Raw genomic sequence first — 16,765 nt, 5'->3', positions numbered from 1 at the left:
ATAAAAAATGTGCACAGTCCCTATATGTGTGACATGTGCAAGATCATTGAATGTTGGATTTAGAGGCTTCGTTTCATAGCACCTCACATTGAGAAATCATGCAGAATTAATGTTGCTGGTGATTTTGAAAGATGTATGCGACTGATGGAGATGCACTGGATGTAGTGGGAGTGGGTGATGTGCACATCACACTTCTAGATAGGAGCGTGTGGACTTTACAACAAGTCACATATGTTCCAGATCTAAAGAAAAAACTGATCTATGTGGGACAGCTTGATAACAACGGTTTTACAATAGTGTTCTCTGGATGAGCTTGAAAGATCACTAGGGGTGCGCTGGTCCTAGCGTATGGTAAGAGATCTAACTCGTTGTATTTAACATCAGGGTCTAGTGATGTGCAAGGAAATACAAGAGTGCAAAACGGCAGGCTTGATCACGCGAAACATATGAGGAAGCCAAAGGGAGTCAACTTTGTCGTTTCTCATAAAAGCCTGGAAAAGTTGGCTAAGGTTGCCAAGATCGGTTCAAGACCGGATACTCCTAGTACAGTGAGAATTGTAAGTCGCTCAGTGGATGTGCTGATTAAGGGCGATATACGTGGAAGATTGAAGTCGGGCTTGACTTCAGTACATCTTCTAGCTTGAAGACAGGAGCTGTGAGCTGCAGAGATGATAGGGCTTGGCTGGAAACAGTAGCTGGCATGTGGAGAGTCAGTCTCCAAGTGAGAGATTGTTGAGGTGTATGTGGAGATTGGTTTTAGAGCAGAAAATCGAGAAACAGAGTGTTTGCTCGACGTGCGCTCAACAGTGGGCTCGAGCGAAGCTCAACCAGTAAGTTCGCTCGAGTCCCACGCGACAGTGAGTTTGAGAGAGACACAAACCCTAGTGTTCGCTCGACCCTCACTCAACACCCCGCTTGAACCAATGTTGTTCGCTCGATGCGTGCTTGACATGTTGCTCCAGCGAAAAATGCAAATTTTGCCATATTTGGATTTCTAGCACTGTTTGATATATATATATATATATGTTATATTTGACTTGTTTTGTATGAATTTTAATATATTTTGAGAGAAAACAATTATCAAGTGAGTACATATTGTGTGAGAGAGTAAAAATTCCTTGAGATTATGAATTGAGATTGAATGATTATAATCTCCTCTGTTAATAAAATTTATGCAATTCTGTGAAAGTAAGCAATTTGCCTAACCACCAATTTCATCGAGTTGGAAATTGAAACTTGGGTGCCATGCCATAACTTTCAAAAGATGACGTAGGATTTGATACCAAAACACTATTAAGCACTAGTACCATGTAATGTGAAAAAATGTCTACAATTACCAATCCAATTTTATTTGTTTGGGTCCATATTTCGCACTCAACTTGCACAGAATATTCAACATTTTTCCTTTCACATCTCACGTTCAAACATTCACTTTCCGCTTTTTAAAAGACACAAGATTGTTGCTAAGGTTCAGAATCTACCGACGACTTTTCAAGGACCCAACATCATCATGATGCTCTTGTATATATATGTATATCATTTTCAGATTTACTATACAGCTATTATTTACTATATATATACATATATATATATGTGTCTAGATTTACTATACGATGATATTTTTTTATAAAATTTGAAATGTAAAATAATAAATAATAACTTAAGAGAATAATTTTTCTATTCACTAACCTATTAACCTAACCCCATTTATAGTCAGTCCTCAAATTTTAGTTTGAAGATTTGGAATTTTACCGAAAATAAAAAAAATACATTTTGTACAATAAAATATGTCAAATCTTATTCATATATTATATAAGATGTGACATATTTTCTATAGTTTTAGATTAAGAAAAACATACAAAATGCTTAGAAAATATAAAAATAAAAAAGCATACAAAAATGTTACATTAAGGAAAGGTTTAGGTTGCGTTTAGATGTTGAAGTGAGTTGAATTGAGATAATAAAATATTGTTAGAATATTATTTATTATTATTATTATTATTTTGAGATTTGAAAAAGTTGAATTGTTTATTATATTTTATGTTGAGATTTGAAAAAATTGTTAAGATGAGTTGAGATGAGTTGAGAGGAATTGTGGTTCCAAACGAAGCCTTACATACATAATTTGTACACGGAGGGAGAGCTAGCTACCTTCATTTTTTCATAGGCTATACCTACCTACATCTATTTAACAAACAAAGCCAAATTTTTTTTTTTTTTTTTTGGACATTTGGATGTAGGAATACATTTTCTTTCTGAACTTGCAAGGAAGACGGACCCGTCAAAAATCAAAGAACAAAGAATCGACGTCAAAGTCAACAGGCTCCACCATAAACCTAGACATCACATCCCCGTTATCGGACTCCGAGAGGGCCGTCAAGTGGCCTAATGAATCGAAAGCCGACCGATCGGGGGACAATAGAAAATCAGACGAGAATGAATGGTTGTGGGTGATATCATCGCTGCTGGGTTTGTCTTCCCTGTGCTCCTCCTGCTTGATTGGTTGGAAGGATGAGAAAAAGGGGCTGTCTTGTTTGTTGGGGATGGTGCTGTCAAAACTCAGAAGAAAAGGAGAGGAGTCCAATATCAATTCTGGAGCTTTGTGAAAGGTTCTACATGTGTGATTCCCAATATATGTGGTCCGGTACTTTGGGGGTTTCTCTTGGATTCTTTGCACATGTTTGGTTGCTTGGCACCCCTGGTCAAATTTGTGAGTACATCTGTAGTAGTTCCTGCCAACAAATTGTGCTCAGATTAGAACATTTAGTACAATGATTACTTCAGAAGATGAGATTATAAAACGACAAGAAGTGATTTTTGTTCAACATTAAGCAAATTATTTCCCAGAATTCGCAGAAACCGCGACATAGAGACGGATTTCTATATAATACCTTGGGAATTTGGCATTGAGGATCAGTTTTTGTCCGTATTTTCTCCAAGCAAGGCCGTCATCCAACAGAGTGGGAGTGTCTTTTGTCCACGACTCTGAGTTCTTCCTGCAGCGTAAGAAATTGCATTTATTTGTCAGAAAACTTAAATATATATATATATATATATATATGTAAAGGAAAATCAGATAGATGGTTAGAGAATTTAATTTTAGGGAATCAACTAATAGATTATGGGAATTGGGTGACCTTCTCTTATAGCATCCCCTGCGATCCTTAAGAGTAGAGGGAGTACTACTCCTACAGCTACCTTCGGAAGATTCGGTAGACAAGGGGGCCGGGGCAGGGTTATTTTCGTGAAGATGCAGAGAAACCCCGTCGTCGGAATTCAAAATGAGAAGGGTATTATGAAAGGAATTAAGGATTTTGAGGAGAAGATCGTTGGCGGCGGAGGTAGAGACATCTAGTCGGAGTGAGGTGTTGAGGAGAGAGCGTAGCTGAGTGGCAAATTGATGGCCTTGAGTTAGCTCTTCAATGGCTCTTTCGGGTTTGGAGGGTAAGCTCTCCGGCAAACAACAGCACTCCATTTCTGCGTAGCTGTGCGTGTGAGTGAGAGAGAGAGAGAGAGGGGTGAGCGTGATAAGCTGCCGTGTGTTGTGGGGGTTGGGAGAGGAAGACGATAATTAAATGGAGTGAAAAGGAAGAGAGAGAGAGAGAGAGAGAGACAGAGCCAGATGCAAAGAAATAGAGAGGAAAGTTGATGGGAAAATTCCTCACGTTTTTTGAGTTTGAATCAAAACCAACTCGCAATTTAGAGCAATTATGTTCAGTGTCTGTGTTGGATAATAACGAGTACGTAGGCGCGTGCAATATAGAGGCCGTAGGTAATGTGATTTTGGCTCTTCGAATTTTCAAGTATGTCATGGAATGATATCACGGTGTTGGCGTCATAAGCCAGCCACGTAAGGCGCCACCCCCCTTTCCTTATCCTTTGAGCTAAGTCCAAATTTCGATCGCGTGTTCACTTTTACAAAATATTTATTTGATTTAATTATTATAAATTTTTTATAAAATAAAATAAATAATTTAATTTTTTTTAATTTTAAAATAAAAATAATATTAAAAATCTATATTCTAATAATAATTTTTTTATCTTTTAATTTTTATTTCAATTCATCTCATCTCATTCCATTTATAAAAATAAACAATTAAAACTAGAGATTTAATTTTTACAAAAGTTAATCTATATTAGACTAATTATTTAAAATTTAAAATAATAATATAATATTATATTTTTTAATAACTCACCAAACAAAAAGACGGTTGTGACCTTGACAGCGTCGTTGGTTGAGGAGGGGGAGGGGGGGTAATTGTGGGGCTCACAAGTTTGAAACAATAGGACAAAAACAGTTGATGCTTTAAAGAGAAGTTGAAAAGTAGTAGCGTGGATGTGGGCGTTGGTGTCGTCTCCTCTCAAAGCTGTAATGGATAAGCATTTAGTGGGGGACACTCAGGGGAGTGACTGTGTGTCGTGATGGATCATCACCCTTCATGGACGGCGGACCCCTCCTCCTCCTCCTAGTCCTAAGATTCATTCGTTTCATGCGTTGCTTTCCTTCAAACACAAACTACTGCTCCCAAAGGCTGTCAATCTCCACAACTACCGAGCCTTGTGCATTTATGACCAAATTAGCAGTTACATTTGTCTTTTTTGCTTTAATTTCACACGCTATATCTACTGTGATGGGTCTCCAACCCGTCAAATTAATGTATCCACGAATTTAACAAACAATCACTCTCGCAAAAGTCAAGGGCTAGATAGACTTGCCTTGGTCTCCTGAAGATCATGATCGATGGATACAGAAATGTCTGACCATGATCCTTACGTGGCAGCAGACTCTGACAGGGGGTTTACACCATACTAGTGACTCTCTAACTGCGGATTTCTAAGGCCACACCACACTTCTTGCACACTTTCTCATTCATTCTAAAGCAGTTAAAGAAGTCAATCTTGATCTTTATACACAACAACAACAATAATGTCCCCCGCCTGTTTTGTTTTGGTCATTTAAAAAAACAAAAATCCCTGTTTTTTATAGGACCCTTAACATCATGATACACTTTGAATCACCACCCTGCTATTTTATTACCGCCAACATCTGGCTCCTGTATAAGCCAACCATATTGCTTAAGGTCCATCTTGAAGGGGCCTCTTTCGCCTACTTTTACAACATATTTTTCCTCCCTGACCGGCATCTTCTAAGTCTTCAACCACCAACAGACTCTTCTTGGCTTCAAATCTGGCTTTCTATCCTCTACTGGTTAATCCGCTCGTTGCCCAACTCCGATCGCCCGTTTTCCATGCCTGCGGTTGGTTCTGCAACCCATCTGGAGAATGAGAAGCAGAAAGCATCGACAAGTCATATAATTAATTATATAGTACTCGTAGGCATGAAGTAATGAGCAAGTCAAAACACAAAAAATTGGCAACATATCATTTGCACATTTGGCAGTCTTTTTTTATCAAACAACTCTATAGCCAATCCTGTAACATCTAATAAAACTTGTAAAACACAACATTAAATTCATACCGGGGCCAGCAATAGATATGAACTCATCCATTGTACTCTTCTGTCACCAAAACCAACCAAGATTCTGCTACAAGCCCAACTCGATAGTCTTTGCAGAGAAGATAAATCAATGTCATCTAAATTCTTTTATACTATTATTAATTACTATTAGAACTAGTTATGCCCCAGGAAAATGGTTCAGTTGGGATTTTACAACCATAAGCAATTGCATGGACTATGGGGAAAACATCAGAAAAGTTAAACACATTATCGTTAAATTTTACAACCAATCTCTGCTAGAGAGCCATTTTATGGATCACCCCAAATGGAAGCCCTCCAAAATGAGCCTCGTCCGTTTGAGGTTCAAAGCGTTTAACTGGAACTGCAATCTTGCTTTAACCCCAAATAATTATGTCGTTTTAGGATCTCAGCTTCTCTAGCTATCTGGATATCTGAAGGCCAAAAAATCTGATGTACAACTTTGAAAAGAAAGCGAGGGAGGATTGCGATAACTATGATAAGCAAAATGGTGAGCCAATACGAGGGTGACTTTGCCAGATGGTAAATTGTCCTGCCAATGATTCGGAAGAATATTAGCTCTGTTCTAGAAAGCTTTGAAAAATAAGATCACTTAAAAGTGTAATGATAGATGGCAAAACTGACCAGTAATTGGGAAAGACTGGTATAGAATCCAATACCACCATACAGGCATATGTGATGATTATTGATCCCCATACTGCAGCATGAGTAAACACTTCCCAGCGACGAATGTCCATTGCCAAGTGTATATTCACAAGAACAACAACTGCAATGGTCCACAAACTCCCCATGCTCCATATGTCAATTGAGCTTTCCTTATAGGTGAACAAGGGTATGTAGAATAGAACAAGACTCTGCCACAGTGTGTCAACCATTGTGATCCAAAAGAGACGCAAATTGTAAGCTTCCTGTCTATGCCCAGCACCATAGAGTTTTGGATACCGTAGTAGTGTCTTATGGCTTAAATCTTTGTCCAGAATGCCAACAACAATAGTAGGAATAGAAGTGTAAATAACCGAATAAAATACGCTGCTCCAATCTGTTAATGCAGAAGTTGTTGAAAAAGCTGTACATAGTATATACCTACAAATGCAAAGAAAATCATATTAATTTCAAGAGAAGCGGCATTTAATCTACAATATTGGAGTTCTACCCCTATGACCAACCCCTAACATGGAACCTTAAGAGTATAACGACCATTTTGGGGAAAAAGTATCTATTTCAGATTACTAAACCCTTCCTGGTAACCAAATTGGGCAAAAATAGATGAAACCCATATCATCTAATTCTGATAATTTACAAACCCTTCCATAATTGTTTCAGTTTTATCTTTTATTTTTGTTAAACAACAAAGTGATAAAGAATTTGCAAAGGTTTCTAAAATCTAGATTCAATTTTTCTAAGTTCTATGCTTTCCAAAGTAAAAAAACACAAAAATCTAGATCTATCCTTTATTATAACCAAAGGGCTTCAGTAGCCAAGGAACCAAAGCCCACATTGAAGTGCTCAAGTCATGTTTTTTTTTTTTTTAAAGGGAATCTTTGTTCTCTATTATAGTGGGGAATGGAAATATGGTTTTACCTAATTGTGCCAGATCACTTGGATGTTGGAAATTTATTATCCATATATATTTTTTTTTTATTCAATGCTATGTCAGGGGAGAGGGGATAGTGATAAAAACTCATAAGATTTGGCAGATAAAGGGTTTTCCCCCCAAGTATGAAGTATACAAAGCAATCCACTTGTACCAAAAAGAAATCATGCATACCAGAATAGCATCAATACAAAGACAGCATTACGGTAAAAGTTGTACAGAACCAAGTAACCAACACGCTGATAATTCCAGTGTCCATGCACTAAAAGTAATCTCTTCAAAAACCGAAACTGTCCCATAGCAAAATCTGAAGCCATCACTGCTTGACGGCCTTCCTGACCACATATTCCAACACCAACATCCGCCATTTGGATCATTGAAACATCATTGGCCCCTACCAAATGCCATCAGTCAGAAAAATGAAAGAAGAATAACACAAACTGAAAAATTCTTGATTTTACACACAATATGTAGCAGCCACAAAAACTTGTTGAAGAGAGCATGCAAAATAAACTTAATTACTCAAATGAAAAAATAAATTAGAAATTATTGTTATAACAACTCACCATCACCGATAGCCAATGTCATATCATCGGTGCAACTCTTGATCATATCAACTATTCCAGCTTTTTGCAAGGGTGCAACACGACAGCATAGCACAACCCTACATGAAGTAGCAAGGTCGAAAAGCTGTAGAGAGATGGAAGTAATTTTTAGCAAAACTCATAGATGCAAGCAAACAGGATTGTGCATGCTTAAAGAAATTCTTAACTGAAAGTAAAGTTGTATCCAAATGATAAGGAAAAGCAGAAACAGCTAAAAAAATACATATCATGAGGCTGCACAATCCTTTATGAAGGGGGAAATAAAGTGTTCTTACCTCAGATTCCAGATCCTTTTCCAAGATATAAACCAAACTGTTTCCATCAATTATGAGTGCTAGTGGCACGCTTGGGAATCCATCTTCCTTCCCTGCATACCATTGTGGCACATTGGATGATTTTGTATTGACTGGTACCTTAAGATTCCCTGTTTCAGCATTCTTGTTACATTTCAAATTCTGATTTCTTCCATTCCATGATTTCACACCGTATTTGGACTTAGCATCAGCCAAAAGATTTCTGCACTCATCCTCAGAATTGCCATTTATAATAATTTGCTGCATATCTGAGGTCAGGAGTTTGCAAGAAAGACCAATTGAAATTGCTGTTTCTTGCTTATCTCCTGTCAGAACCCAGACCTTGATTCCAGCTTGCCGGAGAGCCTCAATGGCTTCCGGAACACCATCTTGTAGCTTGTCCTCAATTGCAGTAGCCCCAAGAAGTTTTAGGTTGCTTTCTATAAGAGCTGCTGTTTGACGTAGTTTCACCACTCTGTCAGTCAATGAAGTGCTAGCATCCTCATACCTGCATTGCCAAGTCTCGAGCTCTGTTTCTGTAAGGTCCCTGGCAGCCACTACAAGTGTGCGTAAACCTTGCGATGAATATTCACTCAGATGGCTTTGAGTGGCATTTGTTACATGATCACCCATCTCGGTGCCATTAGCTAAAATGCTAAACATGGAAGTATCAGCCCCTTTCACCAACACCTTTACTGCACCATTAGGAAATCTGATAACAACAGACATTCTTTTGCGTACACTGTCAAATTCATGGAGCCCCAGTACATCCAACCTAGATTGCACAACAATATTTAGTGAAGTGACTGCTCAAGAACTACATAAGATTTGTTATATAAAAAATAAAAAACTTTGAAGCTAGAATGCAAGCATGTCATCAATGGGAGGCTTTCTACCTTAGTTTCTCACCATTGACATCAACCACAATATGTCCAGATGTGCGCTCAAAAAGGGTATATCCATAAGCAGAGGCTGCAGAAACTAGTGCTTGCTCATCGGGAGATTCCCCCTGATAATCAATAGCTTCTACATCTTCATGAAATTCACCATTTATGCAACTAGAAGATGTACCATGGGTAATGATAGGAATCACAGTATTACATGCAGCCAACGTGAGGAAAAACTCATGTGCAGCAATCCTTTCATCTCCAACTACATCTTTGTGCAACAATGCCATGAGTGCAGAATCAACAGAAACTTCAGATTTAAGTTTCCATCTCCTCTCTGTTACTGCAAAAGAAAAAAAAAATTACACACACACACACACACAAGATGAAAGATCATGCAAGAATCTCCCAAATCCATTAAAACAGACAATTCACAGCACTTCAAAATTATCAAATCTATTACACTAGTTTGACCTAGCTTATCAGCATGATAAAAATGATGGTACCAAATACCAATAAATTAAAATGTTAAAACTAGTCAAAATCTCTAATCAATTTGATCTATCAATATTCAATAGAATAACTGTTCACATTCATGTCGTTCTATTCTAGAATGTCAAGTGGCATAACTTGATTTGAAGACTCAGACGAAACCTCACTAAAAACTGACACAAGTTTCCCCTGGTGGTAAAAACATATATTCTCGTCTCAATTAAAAAAAAAAAAAACTGTCAGATGCCACTGAAGCTTCTAGATTATATGGAGAACATACATCTCTATGTACAAGAACATATAACCTCGACAATTGAAAAAGGAAATGATGTTATCATCTAGCATTTAAGAATTTAGTTTTTTCTGTTTTCATTTTTTATCAAATTATATTTTGTTTCATTTTTTGAAACAAAATGAAAAAATAATATGATGGAGGACTGTTTGAGAAAATGGACAAACCCAAGGAGAAATTTAATAAAATTGAATCAAAGAGTGAAAAAATAAACGTGTAAGACCCAAGGACTGTTTTAGTACTTGACCAGCAACATTTCGAACAAACTAAACCTGGTCATGCCAAACAACTTAGAGCTCGTAGAAAGTGAACTGCCACATCAACCATGTGGAATACAGACAAACTTACAAGAGGCAGCATGATATAGATGCCTAATATCAAATTAGGGAAAAGGTATGATTTAGGTTATTCAACTACATGCTCAAACGGAAAGACTTGGCAACTGGAAAAGCAAAAAATGTTGTGAAGGGCAACAAAATATGGCCCAACACAGTAAACTTGTGATGAAGAATTCTAGTGTCAATGACCCCTGGTTGCATAAGAAGTATCCATTCAAGTTGAGATAAGTCCTTGAGACGACAGCAAAAACTAGCATGAAGGAATAAAAGTTTTGAATCTCAGATTTCATTAACAAATAACAGTGAAACATCCTGCCTATGACAAAGAGACAAATAAAAAAAACTTCATTACAACAATTTTAAGCAGCATTCTTTTCAAGAATAAAAAATTGACCAGACTAGAAGCATGATCTTTCACAAACAAACAAAAAAGTTTTTACAAGAAGCTAAGCACTTTGTCATTACCAGCAATGTTCTTTTCTTGCAGTGGATCCCCCATAAGCAAGGATCCCCCATAATTTTTCCCACATACACTTGCTCTTTGGAATTCCATTTTGTTTTCAGTGAGCGTCCCGGTTTTGTCTGAAAAAACATAGCGTATTTGACCCAAATCCTCATTTATATTCAATGACCTGCACTGGAACCTTGAGTCAGAACTACTGTCATACATATCCTTGTCCTCAATCATGAAGTATGACTGGCCCAAACGCACCAGCTCCATTGTAATATAAAGAGATATCGGAATCATAATCTGAAACACTATAATAGAACTCAAAAAGGAGAAAAAGGTCTCCATAGGTATCCCATAGTATTTGTTTCTCTTCCCATCATCCCTCCCATGTGTGAAGTATCGCTTTCTGTAATAAGGCAAGGTATCAAGCTCTTCCTTGTGGCGTAGGAGCCATAGGCCCATTCCAAGGGCCACGACCAGACACATTACAAAGAGAAAAATAGACAACCAAAGGGTTTCCCTGTTCATGTAACTTTCCAATTTGCTTCTCTTGGAAGGGGAGGCTGCACTGTTCAACATTGCTTTCGTTTCCTGTCCGGCATACACCACAACACCTATTATCCACTCTGTGTTCTTCAACTGACAACCACGCAGAACTATATTTGATTGGCTGAGGGAAAACTTCTGCCCTTTGAAGTCCATGTTGGCGGTGAACTCGTATATGTTCCTATTTGGCTGCTCGCATCTGACGAGCCCTGAAATTGTACACTCTTCAGATACTGCCAAAGCTGTTTCCTGCCGAGCATACCTTGTCTTCAAGTTCGACTCACCGTCCAAATTCATAGTCTGGATGTAGGCAAGTCCACTAGGATCACTCGTCCCTAACAAAACCATGTCACACGGAATGGTCTCGTCAGCACGGATTTTCAAAACCTCGCCAGCCTGTATCTTCTTCCATTTCTTCAATCGGAATCCACCAGACTGCTCTACCAGAGCTTCCCGGTTGTTCTCATTCCTGTCTGATCTGTGTCTTCTCCAATCCTCATACCCATCTTTGATGGCTGTCACACAGAGAACAAAGAGAAGAGGAAAAAGCGACACCGTTCTTCCAAACACCGCCAAAGGTGGCAGCTGGTTGAGAGCAGCAATGGCCAGGAAATACAAATAGGCGAGGCGATGGAATTGAATGAACAGATTCTTGGGCAAAAAAGTTATGATTGTGTACTTGCTCGTTCGAATCTCATTCCCTGAGAACTCATACTTGTCATTGGTACTCCTCGGATCATTTATATAGATTAACCTCGGATTCTCTTCACGCAACAAGAAAGTATCCTCAAACTGCACGCTCTTGTGGCGTCGGCTCCTCTGAGACTTATTACCAGAGATTTCAAACGATACCGAATTGGGATTGTAGCTATTATTACTGATGTGATTATTATGCAGCTCCATTGCACCCCAAGACACCAGGCGTCTCCTCCTACCCTGTCTGGGGCATTCCAATGGAAACTGCTCGAAATCCGGAGGCTCCGCGAACTCGAAATGCGGAAGAGAACAGGTGCAATAACCCTCAAGGGGTGGCTGATCGTCTTCGACCGAAACCACGTCGTCTAATAGATTGCACTGAGAGTCGTCGAAAACCGAAGAAGTGAAGGAACCATCGGCGCAAAGACAGTTAAAGGAGCCGACTTCACGCAGCGGATGATGATCAGAATTCATAAAAAGGTAACAATTCTTCCCCAAACACACCAAGACTCCATCAATTCCAAATCCATCTCCGGCGTAAACCGGTTGGACTTCAAGCCCCAAATCTCGTAGTCGTTTGACCAAGCTCGGGTAATTACGACAATCAACGAATAAAAAGAATAGCGATGATGATGGAGATAACAATACGCTTACACGCACGCAAAAAAGGACCAGAAGCTGCCAGAAGAAATAGTAACGGCTCGATTCAATTCAATGCGTCGACAACTCCTCTTTGATGCAAATAGCAGCAGCCGTGGCCCGTGTATAGGGTTGCCTGGGCAAATGCCAAAACTGAAAAAACGAGTAAGACAAACTTCGACATAAATCTGAGATGTATCAGAAAATCACTGCCTTTCCGTGGCGAATCTAACAACAATTTTTCTTTCTTTTAAAAAATTATGAGAAAACTTGATTTCAGAAACAGGATACAGGAAGTATGACGGAAATGTGATAGATTGGACCCAATTGAAGGAAGCAAGGAGAAAGAGAGGCAAAACTAGGAAAAGCCCAAGAACTCGTACCTGCCGAGGATCAGAAAACAGAGAGCCTTATCGTCTAGGAATTGATGAGACGAAGCTGGTTGACGAGATCGGATCGGATCCGATATCCTTCAATGCACTGAATTCGAAATTATGAGGGACCCTGAGAGCGACCGCAGATCGGGCATCTCGCCTGAGTTATCATGAAAAGATCTAGGGCTCGAATCAAAAAATAAAAATAAAAACACAAAAAAATAAGAAAGAAAGAAAGGAATCGAAAAGCTGTTGGGGGGTGATTATGTTGAAACTGGGGGAGATCGAAAGGGTGCGCGAAAGCCGAGAAACTCGTAGGCAGAAAATGGAGAGACGGGCGGTAAACCACACGAATATTTGGCTTTTGCCTGCCTCACTCCACTCACCTCCCTCTTCTCTCCACTATCGTCTCGTCCCTTTTTGCCTACACGTTACTTGTATTTTTCTCTTCTTTTTCTTTTTCTTTTTCCTTTCTTTTCTTTTCTTTTTTTTTTCTTTTCAACTTCTTTAATTTTATAACTTTATTGAGGAAGAACCAAAAAGATCAAAGTATATTTGTGTGTTTATTTCCTTGTTATAAAATTGATAAAAATAATTCAAAGATTAATGGATAATATTATCTTATTCAAATAATAGTATAGTATATAAAATTATTCTTCTATGTATATTTAAAAAAAAATAAGAAAATTCATTTTATACCCATAAACTAAGAGTTAATGTGTATATGGAATGTGAGTGGAAATTGGAAAAATTAATAGTCTAGTTTACTAAATTGTTAGGCTGCATTTGGATGCTAAGGTGATATCAGATTATTTGAATTGATCTGTAAATAATAATACTTTGTAAGTTCTATTGAGATGTGTTTAAATGAATATATGAATTAGATCGAAATATGTATTTAAATATATGAAGTGGATTAAGATATGTTTAACTTTATATAAGAAATTGAAAAAATAATATATTCCATCAATAATTAGTTTGAGATGGGTTTGAAATCCAAATATAACCTTAGTGTTTGAGATAAAAATTTGAAAAAATGTTGATAATTTGAAGTGTAAGATTAATAAAGATTTATATGTAGAATAGTGTAAAAGAGGTGATTGTAATACATGCATTTTCGTCTCCTTGTATAAACATTCATCTTCAACAATTCAGTCATCCATACATTTTAGGTATGGTTTGGATAATAAGATGAGATGAGATAATTTTAAATAGAAGTTGAAAGTTGAATAAAATATTATTATAATATTATTATTATTTTAGAATTTGAAAAAATTAAATAATTTATTATATTTTATACAAAATTTTAAAAAAATTATAAAATAAGATGAAATATTTTCTCTATCCAAATAACTCATGCACAATAAAAAAAAAAAAAAAAGTAAAATATTGTTATGTGAAAATAAAAAAGTATTAATTGCTGTTAATAGACAAAGCGGATCACACACACGGTGTGATAATAATTATAGGGTACGTTCAAAAGTAATTTTAAGGCTAATTTGGATTTAAAATCCATTTTAATTCATCTTATTTAATTATTATAATTTTTTAAAATTTTAATAAAAAATATAATAAATAATTTAATTTTTTTAAATTTTAAAATAATAATAATATTAAAAATTAATATTTTAATACAATTTTATTTAATTTTAATTTTAATTTAAATTAACTCAATTCACGGTGTGATAATAATTATAGGGTACATTCAAAAGTAATTTTAAGGGTAATTTAGATTTAAAATTCATTTCAATTCATCTTATTTAATTATTATAATTTTTTAAAATTTTAATAAAAAATATAATAAATAATTTAATTTTTTTAAATTTTAAAACAATAATAATATTAAAATTAATATTTTAATAAAATTTTATTTAATTTTAATTTTAATTTAAATTAGCTCAATTTAACGTCTAAATATAATTTAAAATAATAAATAAATAAAAGGAAAAGTTGATTATAAGACGACATCAAATTCAAAAATCCTGAAATATTTTGAAAACACACGGCAGTATGTCAATGTCGTTGGAAGGTTGTCCTTTTGGGTACTGTGCTAAAATTTAGATGAACCTTTTTTTTTTCTTTTTCTTTTTCTTTGGGCCCAGCGTGACGTGGCCTTTCATTTGTGTGTTTCTGTGGATGAAAACGAAACTGTCGGCCAACAGCTGTTATTTCAGGAATGAGCAACACATTTTACTGACATATTTCATAATATATAAACATATTTCTTAATATTAGGAAACGGTCCCCCTGCGTTAATTTCGGAAACAATCTGACATAATCATTTAAATAAAAATAAAATAAAATAATTAATAATTTATTTATTTATTTGAGAAAAAAAAAAATATAAGATTAAAAAAAATCTAAATTTTAATAAAATATAAATATTGACCTGTATTTATAATAAATTATTTATTTACTTTCTATGTAATAATCAAATATTATTAATTTAATATTAAAAAATTTTTGGTAAAATAAGATTATTTATTAAATTCTACAAAAGAGTTATAAATCAAATAATTAAGAATTTTAATGATCTTTTGATAAAACAAGATTTAATGGACGTAATAGAAAAATAAGAAAAATTAATAAAAAAATAATAAAAATTACTATTTACAGTTAAATAGTCGCTTATTATAATAAAATATATATATCTTAAAGTGAATGTATTTTTATAAAATGATGTTATTTTTATAAAATATTTTATTAAACTACCTTTTATTTTAAAACATAATTACGTAATATGTTATAAAAAGTGATGTGTCCTTATTATTTTTGTTCAAAAATATTGTACTATAAATTATATATATAAATTAAATTTAAATTTTTTAAATTTATATTCACTTAGACTTTACATTTATTTTATAAACAATAGTTGTTATAGTTGCAGGCAAGTAAAGTTCAGAAGATATACATTAATTCACATCGTTTAAATATTTAATTTATAAAATAATTGATCAACTTTTCTTGTAATTCAAATAATATTAAGTTACTTTATATCATTTCTCTAAATGATAGTTGTAGTTTGAGCGTATAAGTGTCGTATAATCAGTTTGAAAAAAATAAAAAAATATAATATTTATATAAAAAAATAATAAATTTTTAATAATAAATTTTATTTTTTTTAAACGATTAGATGATATTTATATATTTTATGATTACATATAACATTAATCGTGATTTTAATCAAAAAAAAATTATGTCCGCATTTGTTGGAGACTTTCCATTTTTGCAACCGGTCATTATTATGTTCAGTATTCCTCCAGCTTTAAGATTTGTTTTCTTTGTCTGAAATTGCTCTTTCGGTGCTAGAACTAGCTAGAATTGGCTATGCTAGTGGCGAGATCTCCGCAAATAATATCTTCTTTCAACTATTACAAATACCGGATTTGAGGTGACCACATGATGTTGCTTATAGGGAGAGTCTATTTCATCATTTAATAATATTTTCTTTCTAGTATTTGGATCTCCTACTCATTCCACTTAATCCTTTTGCTTAGGTTTAGGAAGCTCCATCAATCCTTACTCTAACGTGCTTTGATCACTGCCTTGGAAGGGATACATATAGAAGACCTGTAAACCTGAATATATAGCAAGTAGAATAATCTTCACCAATTGCAATCTCCTAACATAAGTTGGGAATGGGTTAGCCAGATGAAAGGTTCACTCGACTTGCAACTTGTTTATTTTAGTCACGAAGGTCTTTTCAGGTTTGAGGTAGGAGTATCGATGACAAGTCGTGTTTGAAGTTGTTAATGCACATCTTGAGGAGCTTTTGGTGAGTAAACTTATGGGGACAGCCTATAGTAAGGGGCTCAACACCTTGCAATGAACCCTGTGATAGGTTCATTATCACTTTGCTTGGTCTTGAGTTGTTTGGGCACTCCAACCATTCTTTGTGTATTAATGTTGAACTGCTTCCTAATCTCCAAGACCCTTGCTTCCCAAGTCGGGATCGACTCTTTAGAGAGGTAGGCGTACCATGTAAAGGTGGGACTCCCCGAATAGTTGTATGGAGAGCCTATTTTCTTGATGTAACAATGTCTAAAAATGTATTGTCAAGA

General features: G+C 35.5%; 2 protein-coding genes across 4 annotated transcripts; both read right to left on the bottom strand.

Moving 5' to 3' along the window:
* Positions 1-2,082: 2,082 nt before the first annotated feature.
* LOC108989953 (WRKY DNA-binding transcription factor 70-like) lies at positions 2,083-3,599 on the bottom strand. Its single transcript, XM_018963740.2, has 3 exons — positions 3,138-3,599; positions 2,892-2,996; positions 2,083-2,732 (listed from the first exon to the last, which is right to left on the bottom strand). Exons 1-3 carry the CDS (start codon positions 3,473-3,475, stop codon positions 2,282-2,284), a joined length of 894 nt encoding a protein of 297 aa, XP_018819285.1. The 5' UTR covers positions 3,476-3,599; the 3' UTR covers positions 2,083-2,281.
* Positions 3,600-4,836: 1,237 nt separating this feature from the next.
* On the bottom strand, positions 4,837-13,109 carry LOC108990001 (phospholipid-transporting ATPase 1-like). Of its 3 annotated transcripts, none has more exons than XM_018963825.2 (9): positions 12,714-13,108; positions 10,464-12,483; positions 8,886-9,219; positions 7,972-8,764; positions 7,658-7,781; positions 7,266-7,485; positions 6,122-6,580; positions 5,480-6,029; positions 4,837-5,276 (listed from the first exon to the last, which is right to left on the bottom strand). In XM_018963825.2, exons 2-8 carry the CDS (start codon positions 12,163-12,165, stop codon positions 5,831-5,833), a joined length of 3,831 nt encoding a protein of 1,276 aa, XP_018819370.1. In that variant the 5' UTR covers positions 12,166-12,483; positions 12,714-13,108; the 3' UTR covers positions 4,837-5,276; positions 5,480-5,830. The 3 variants fall into 3 exon arrangements, with proteins under 3 accessions (XP_018819370.1, XP_018819372.1, XP_018819371.1); XM_018963827.2 differs by having other exon boundaries at positions 4,878-5,276; positions 8,886-9,213; positions 12,714-13,109; XM_018963826.2 differs by having other exon boundaries at positions 4,878-5,276; positions 10,464-12,466.
* Between the last annotated feature and the right edge of the window lie 3,656 nt (positions 13,110-16,765).

This window comes from Juglans regia, chromosome 4, assembly GCF_001411555.2.
Source record: "Juglans regia cultivar Chandler chromosome 4, Walnut 2.0, whole genome shotgun sequence".
Taxonomy (NCBI): domain Eukaryota; kingdom Viridiplantae; phylum Streptophyta; class Magnoliopsida; order Fagales; family Juglandaceae; genus Juglans; species Juglans regia.
This window is presented reverse-complemented; position numbering and strand designations above follow the sequence as displayed.

What these genes read in the sequence shown, in the direction of transcription:
- LOC108989953 (XM_018963740.2), bottom strand. Translation starts at nt 3,475, where the DNA reads ATGGAGTGCTGTTGTTTGCCGGAGAGCTTACCCTCCAAACCCGAAAGA. An exon ending in AGGGGATGCTATAAGAGAAG is followed by an intron (nt 2,997 to 3,137) that starts GTCACCCAATTC and finishes CTTACGCTGCAG; the next exon opens with GAAGAACTCAGAGTCGTGGA. An exon ending in CTCAATGCCAAATTCCCAAG is followed by an intron (nt 2,733 to 2,891) that starts GTATTATATAGA and finishes ATTTGTTGGCAG; the next exon opens with GAACTACTACAGATGTACTC.
- LOC108990001 (XM_018963825.2), bottom strand. Translation starts at nt 12,165, where the DNA reads ATGAATTCTGATCATCATCCGCTGCGTGAAGTCGGCTCCTTTAACTGT. An exon ending in GCAAGAAAAGAACATTGCTG is followed by an intron (nt 9,220 to 10,463) that starts GTAATGACAAAG and finishes TTTCTTTTGCAG; the next exon opens with TAACAGAGAGGAGATGGAAA. An exon ending in GACATTGGCTATCGGTGATG is followed by an intron (nt 7,486 to 7,657) that starts GTGAGTTGTTAT and finishes GGCATTTGGTAG; the next exon opens with GGGCCAATGATGTTTCAATG.